Genomic DNA, 8,273 nt, shown 5'->3' on the forward strand with positions numbered 1-8,273 from the left:
GCTGTAAGCTGCGGGGCGAGCAGTCTGCGTGCGGCGCTATACTCGCCTGCGCCGTGTGAAGTTGGTGCGAGCGCACAGGAGTCTGTAAAATGAGAACCGCGCTCGTGCGCCAAGTTCATGGGAGAGTACAACCCCCGCAGACTGCTCGCCCGCAACCCCCGCAGACTGCTCGCCACACATCCCCGTAGGATCATGTCGTTCCTGCTGCTGGCAGCGGCCCTGTAAGCCCCGTTATGGCCGCCCGCGCACAGCCAGATTCCGCAAGCCTGTGATCCACGGTAATATAACTCTGCTCACATTAGCCGGTTGGAATTATGTCATCCGCTCACGGAAACCAGCAGGCGGCATGTTCTATCTTACCGCAGATACCAGAGCCCATCGTGCTCCATGGGCACAGATCTACCCGCAGACACAACCACACTGCGCCCGGGCAGCGGGTGTCAGTGTTCTCAGCGACGGCATGGGACTTATAAGCAGAAGGTGGCCAGTGCGCGGCCGGCGTTGTGTGCAGCACCGGAGCTCCACGTACCGCCGCGTTACTTTCCTGTTTGTGGAGCAGAGAGGCGGAATAAAATAGTTTTTTTCCCCGTTGTTTTCCCACAAAACCGGTTGCACGGCCCGCGGCACAACGGAAATGTCACAGAGGCTTTGCTAATTTTTTTCCCTTTCCTCTTCCTTTTAAAACCCGTTGAAATCAATGAGGAAAGTGGTGGCTAATCCGGTATGTGCTTTATAGTACAGCCGCGCCGCCGGTGTGCAGAGTGGCTGATGGCCCCCGGGGGCCTCACAATACAGGGGGCTCCATATAGAAGCTGGGGTCATAATGCAGTATTTGGAGTGGATCTCGCATAGTGGAGAGGTGAAGGCTCCTCCGGCGGCTCTCACAGCCCGCTGTTAACCACCATTAGCGCGGCGCGGTACAACACCTCCATTGATGTCAGCGCTGGAGCTTCGCAGACCGGCACGTAAACGCAGCGTTTGTAACACCACGGGGTTTAAGCGCTGTCTGCTCTAACGCCCCTCATCCCCGATCAGTGATGGGCTGCATCACAAAAAGGCTGTCAAACGCAGTAAACGCCGTGGGAAATTGTGATAAAATGCCACTGTTTTGGACGCAACGTCTTCTGAACACGTGTAAGAGTGGCCTAAAGGCCCATTTACACGCAACAATTATCGCTCACAATTCCTTCAAACGAGCAAAAGTGAGCGATAATCGTTTAGCACGAAGCGAAATAAATCGTTCACTAGTCGTTCGCGGTTGTTTAAGCCGGCTTTTCAGTCAGTTTAAAACACCTCGTTGGCTTCTCATCCTGTGTAAACGTGCCTGCTCAGTGCTTCCCATAGGAGGTGAGGCGCTGAGCAAGAAGCAGAGGAGAGGCCCGCGATCCAGCGGCAAGTGTTTCCATTTGAATGCTCTGCTCAGCAGTGACGTCAGTGCCTATGCAGTCACTGGAAAGACTGTCGGCCTGTAGTGATGCCACGGATGGATAGTCGCTGCAGGAGTCGCGGTCAGACTCCCTACATGAATCCTGCAGCGATAGCCGTCCATAGCCATGCTATGTTAACAGATTCTCCCTGTCCATGAGCAGAAATCAAGTGTAATTTTCCGCTTGCGGGGGAGAATAGCAGCCTATCCTGTTCATTGGGGAAAATTGCGCGTACGGCTTCTATTGCAGTCAATGGCAAACATCCATCCTGCGATACTCCATGCTGTGAGCACAGCGGAAGTATCAGATCACAGCTCACCGCGGGCGCGCCATGTGCTGCACTGCGCAGGTTCGCCCACAGAGACTATCGTCGCGGATCCGGAGAGGAGAGTGTGGGGTCTCTGGGGGACGCCGGGTCTGATTCCGCTGTGAGATTTCTCAGACAGAATCCGACCGGGCCGTGGGCAGGAGGCCTTAGATGTTCCCCCTCTTTCTATTTGATAAACATATTTTTCTTCCTTTTTAACATATGTGTAAGTTCTGTGTTCATCCATCCTGGTCTCTTTCAATGCTTCCCATTCTTCCTCCTTTTAGGGATTGTTAACGACTGTGCTTTGAGAATCTCATTTCCCAATATTTCCCAACCTTCTTGGACATTTATGTCCTTAAGAACATCCAGCCATTGGATTCTTCCAACCCTCTTTCTGAGTTCATTAAAATCTGCCTTTCTGAAATCCAACCTTGAGGTCTGAGTCTTCTCAGGTCTTCCTCCCCTTATTATCCAACATCCAAGTATATCATGATCACTGCCTCCTAATATCCCGGCCTCCCTCACACAGGGCGTTTGCAGAAACGCAGCGTTTTTCAACGCTGCGTTTACTGCAGATTCCACCCCGTTTCAGCATACTTTATGCCAGCGTTTTGGCTGCGTTTTCAGCTCGGCTCAAAACGCAGCCAAGAATGCTGAAAAGAAAAAAAAAAAGCAATACTCACCTAGCCGCTGCAGTCCGGGTCGCGGCCGCTGGTCTCTGCCGCTGATCTGGGCTTCCTCGGCACTCCCAAGTCTATTGCCGTAGGCCAGGTTTGAGAACTCCGCCTCCGGCAATAGAGTGCTGTGATTGGTTGTCGGCGCTTGCTCGATGCTTAATCGCAGCCCTTCGTTGACTGTCTCAGCCAATCAGAGCTTGGTAAATATTGTCTGACATCCAGTTTATCTGTTATCGTTCTAGGTGAACAATCATGCAGTTATCTAAGGAACATCGCATAGAAATTGTTCTCATGTGTGGAGGAAGGAGCACACGTGACATCGCAGCGGACTTCAATACACGTCACCCGGATATGCGCCCTATTTCAAACTCAACTGTACACAAAATCATCACCAAGTTTCGTGAAACTGGATCCATCGTTGACAGACAGCGGACAGGACGACCACGGTCTGCAAGAAGTGAGGAGGTTGCCACAAATGTCCTAGCATCAATTGTGAAAAACCCGGCACGCAGTACCAGACAGTTATCGCTGGAAACCGGGATTAGTCAACGGTCCATATTGCGGATTCTTCATGATCAAAAACTGCATTCATACAAAGTTCATATGCTGCATCACTTCAATGAAGACGACCCGGACAGACCGATGGAGACTGCAGATTGGGCTCTGGAGCAAGCAGAAGCGGATCCATGTGAATGGTGAGGTCAATCGCTACAATCTCCGGTATTGGTCCAATGATAATCCATCATGGATTTACCCAGCAACCACAATGTGTGTTGCAAAAGGTTGTGGTTTGGTATGGTATTTGGGGACTCCTATCCTAGTGCCTTTTTTCATTGACTGACTACTTAAGTGAGAAATACCTCCAGGTGTTACAGGAAACCATATTCCCATCTGTGCTCAATGAGTATAGTGAGTTCTCACGTTACTTTCAACAAGATTGTACACCTCTGCACTTTGGTGGGGCTGTATGCAGATGGCTGGATGTGCAATTCCCTGGCCACTGGATTGGGTATAGGGTTCTAATGGCCGCCCAAGGTCACTGGACTTAAAGGGGTTTTTCAGGGAAATAGACTTCCACGCCGACCTCTGTGTATTTCGAGCGGATGCCTCCGCGCCGACCTCCGTGTAGTGGCCGGTGTTTGTAACTGCAGGCACGGCTCTCACTGATTTCAGCTCAGCTGATCTGTCGGGGTCCCGAGAGGCGGACTCCAGCCGATCAACTATTGATGACCTATCCTGAGAATACAAAAAAATCAAAAAAATGGTCTGCTCACCTGTACTTCACGCAAGTGCTTTGTAGTTTGTGATGGCATGCAGACGGGGAGCTCAGACCGCACCGCACATTCCTAGCGGCTTCCTTGTGATGTGGAGGATTTGTATTGAAGTATACCACATCATGTGGCCACACAGGCAGTGACCTTTCATATGAACTAATACAGCAATTACTCATTATTTTTGAAGGAGTTTATTATATATATAATGTGGAATTTTTGCTAAAACACTTTTTTTTCCACTTTTGATGGCTCATATTATCTACAGACATCTGGAGCCCCTATGGGCTCCAAATTCTCCCGCACCATAGCCAACCTCATGATGGCATGGTGGGAGGAAATGTTTATTTTTACATACAGTAATCCGCTTTGTGGCTGCATGATATGGTATGCGCGTTATATAGATGATATCATTATCATATGGTCTAACAACTCTACCATAGACCAAGTCACAAAATTTCTTAAATATAGAAATAATAATACATTAAATTTACGCTTTACCAGTGCACGGTACAGTACAGAAGCTCCATTTTTGTCCCTACTTTCCTTTTATGTGTGTTATTACCTCCAGAGTTTATAGATAATGGATAGTAATATCGGTAGAAAGTGATCCCATTGGGTATAAAAACTAGTTCTTCCCATATTGGAAGTATCCGTATAAGGTTGCGATCAGATCTGCCTTGTTTGAAAAGATCACACCCTAAGGTCATGAGGGCTAATCTGCCCTGTATGTGAAGGGGAGGTATTAACTAAGACGTGTGTGTGGTTATGTGAGGTATTACCGGTCCTGCAGCGTTTCAAGGTCTGTGTGTGTTTATGCAATAGTAGGATTGTAGGTCTGCCGATAAAAATATCATCAGATAGTATATCTGCTATAAAGGTCACAAAACAGTAAGTACATTGCGAATATTCATCTATGTGATATGTTAAAAAGTTTATGCAATTCTTATATGATAAGTTATGTTATGGTGTAACGTCTACATAGTTTAGACCCTATTTGTAATGGAATCTGCATATATGACATAATATTAAAGATACACTTATTTGAAACCTTTATGTGACCTGGATGATATCTGTTGGTATATGGCTGGGTAAGCTTAATCTGTGAGTGATGCATATATTCCAGGGTCATATCAAACCTATTTGGGAGATTTGGAGATCTGGTATGTTACTGTACATGTGTTTATAGATGTTTTATATGAAAAACGTAATGAAATGTTGCTTGCACATATACAGTTACTCTATAGCAATGGTATGTATTCATATTAATATATCTAACTGAAAGTGAATCAATCATATCTGAGTGTAATGTGCTTGGCCAGTATAGTAAAACGGCAAGTATCAAAGATGGTAATGAACCAATACTAATATGTATGGATACATGAAAGCTCGGCTGGTTTCCCAGCAACATATGGTTAAACTAGCTGGGTTGGTTTTGAAGGTCTCATATTAGCTGTTTTAATAGGCTTTAATTGGCCTTTTTGAAATGTCTTTAAATGTTTGTATTTGTAACACTGGAACATAGAGGTGACCAAGACCTGCATTAGGTCGAAACGCGTCCTGTTCCAGATATGTGGCACCATTTATAAATAAAAGCATGTTTGTTCACACGTGAAGCCGACCTCTCCTTGGTATTTCTTCTATCCTGAGGATAGGTCATCAATAGTTATTCCCTGAAAAACTCCTTCCTAACACGCGGCTATATACCTATGCCCTGTGCAGTTACGACATATATAAACTTCAGCGCTATATGTGGTGTATCGAGCGGGCTTGTGAGCCAAGCCCACTCCATACATGCTGTGGGTTGGTTGTCCTTGACTTCATGGCTATTGACCCTTTTAAATGCCACTATTAATTCTGACAGCGGCATTTAAATATCCCGATCAATCGAAATTCAAAGCCCCCCGTGGTGAAATTGAAGGGTCCAATCCATGTCTCATGGCAGTCTGAGGCCTTCTGAAGGCCTCCAGGGCTGCCATGATTGTTAGGGCTTATTCACACCGAGCGTATAAGGCAATCAGCCTGCATTTTCACGGCCGGACAATATATGCTACCTCTGATGCATTGGATCCCCTTTCTCTTCTCCGCCCCTTGCCGCTATTTGGGTGGCAGAGCTAAGCACCGCTCCCTCCCGTTGCAAACAACTGCAAGGGCTGGAGAGGGTGTGGGAGCTCAGCACACTAGCTCCCGCCCCGTCTCACCTCCTCCCCTTGCAGAGAGTCGGCTAGGGGGAGCTTGGCTCTGCTAGGCTGTCTTCCCCCGCCCAACGGCATATACGCCGAGTCCGTGCATCAGATGGTAGCGTATATAAGCCGTCCGTGAAAACGCCGGCCAATATACCCTTGTGCGAATAAGCCCTTAACTGGATGCTTGTTAAAGTATAGTATAAGACAGTATCCTAGTATTACGATATACTCTGTAAGTGATCGAACAATCGCAAGTTCAAGGCCCTTCTGGTGGCTGATTTTTAAAAAAATTAAGTATAATGCAGTTTTGTTTTTGTTTTTTTTACATTTTTAAAAAAGTATTACAAATAAAAAAAACTACAAGATTACAAATCTCCAATTGTCGCGTATATATATATATATATATATGTATGTATGTATGTGTATATATATATATATATATATGTGTATATATATAGATGATGCTGCATTTGTAAAAGTACACTTCATTAAAATATGACATTATTAATCCTTCACGGTGAACGCCGTTGGGGGGGGGGGGTGCGGAATGCCAAAGTTGCGCTTTTTATTTGGTTACACAGTCTCCAAGAAAATATCAAATAAAAGCGATCAAAAAGTTGCATTTAACACAAAATGGTATCAGTAAAGTAATAAAAACTATAAATTTAGTATCACCATACTAAATTACTGCACCGTGAATACCCTAACAATATAAAATTAACCCTCAGAAAGCATTACTTATAGCAGTACATACCAGAACTGCAGATTGACAAGAGCATCAGTGACCGTTGGTCATAAAATAGTTAAGATAGTGCATGACGCAATATTGCTGTGCAGTAGAATACCGAAGTAGAAGTATCTTTGGAACTCAAAGCCCAAAAGGTCAAGACATAATAGTACGAATTTGGGACATGATAAATTATTGGGAATATTGTTATAATGGTACAAAATCGTAATATGTAAATATGGTAAAATGATGGTAATGCAGTAAGAAATGTTAATATTGTAACATGATTAAATAAAATGCCTCCTTTTCTTTTAGCCTGGGTGACAACCGAGAAGAGAAGGAGAGTGAGGAGGGGGGAGGATTGGGTAAATTAATTTGCCCGAAGCCTTGTGGCACATCTCCGACACATACCGCGGGATCTTCGTCTCCAGACTCAGGCAGCCATCCTGAAAGTCATGGAGGCTACAACACCAACCAATGAACGGTCAGAATGCTTCAGAGTATTGGATCACTGGTGCCTATACAAGGGTTGCACACAGCCACCTGCCCCACCAGCAATGGCTCCTCCACCTCTTAGTCCATATCATCAGCCAATGGCCTATGGATGTTCTCTCCATTGCTCCCAGGAGATGCAACAATCTGCTGCTATGTACTGTGGCCTGCAGGAGCACTAATATGGTCATTTAGCAACTGTCCCTCCCATACTGGCTTATTATATTATGGGAAGCAACCAAATGTCTATTGTGCCTCTAAGACACCATACCCCATAAAGAAGTCAGAGGCCACAGTGCCTTCCACTTGTGGTTTCCCTGACCAGTACACTTAAAAACCTTTTTTTCCTTTTGCTACATTAGTTTTTCATAAATTTGCTTTTGTTGCTTAAATTGTTTATAGTGTTAAAAATGTACAGTTTAAAACGGTAAAAAAAACAAAGCTTGTGTGTTTTCTGGGGAAGTATGGAGGTAGGGGGGCAGGTAATGGTGTTGGAGTGGGAGGCGTCATGGGTAGGTGGTGATTTCAGTGAGGCCGTTTATGCCACTACTAAAGCCCCACGCAAAGGTGATCGCTCAAGATTTGCTCAAAAGATAATGAGAATCACAGTTTGAGCAATCATTTTGCATAAATTACTAATGGGCACTAATGCCCATTAGTACTTTATCAGCTTCATTTGTGTGCAAATGAGCCTCCAGAAGCTGTTGCAGAACTCAGCAGGAGGTCTGAGCTCTGTAATTAGTTCCATTCTTCAGCCATGGGCTGCTAAGAGAGAACAGTGTAACCTCTAGCTCCCCTGTGGGCTGCACAGAGAATACAATGTTATCTCCTGCTCCCAGCCTGAGGTCAGATCAATGTTTTTTAAACTTAACTAAAATTCATCGTTCAAACAAAAAGTGCATGATGGTAGCATTTACACATCAATTATCGCTCAAAAGCCATAGTTTTAAGGAATTTTGTGCGCTAATCATTGCATGTAAAAGAGGTATAAGGACTATTAGAGACATGGGCCTAGCCCTGGATTTTCAAACCACAATATATTTGTTCTTCTGTGTCATAAATCTTTGCAAGGCTATCCTCTATAGAGTATCAATAAAAAAAAGCACATTTCTTTACCCTCTTGTTTGGTAACAATGTTCAGTTGCCATCCAAAAAGTATCGAACAAGAAAAATTTAAACAGGT

The 8,273-nt window shown here is 45.0% G+C and overlaps 1 protein-coding gene across 6 annotated transcripts in view; it reads left to right on the forward strand.

The window, feature by feature from the left end:
• Nucleotides 1-7,531, forward strand: part of LOC136627809 (uncharacterized) — an 884,798-nt gene extending 877,267 nt beyond the window's left edge. For all 6 annotated transcript variants that reach the window (XM_066603217.1, XM_066603211.1, XM_066603212.1 and 3 more), the window contains exons 2-3: nt 2,657-3,109; nt 6,914-7,531. In XM_066603217.1, the coding sequence (XP_066459314.1) occupies nt 2,667-3,109; nt 6,914-7,079 (609 nt within the window). In that variant the 5' untranslated portion in view covers nt 2,657-2,666 and the 3' untranslated portion in view covers nt 7,080-7,531. The remainder of the gene's footprint in view (nt 1-2,656; nt 3,110-6,913) is intronic.
• Nucleotides 7,532-8,273: the final 742 nt, after the last annotated feature.

The sequence above is a fragment of the Eleutherodactylus coqui genome, chromosome 5 (assembly GCF_035609145.1).
Source record: "Eleutherodactylus coqui strain aEleCoq1 chromosome 5, aEleCoq1.hap1, whole genome shotgun sequence".
NCBI classification, from domain to species: Eukaryota; Metazoa; Chordata; class Amphibia; order Anura; family Eleutherodactylidae; genus Eleutherodactylus; species Eleutherodactylus coqui.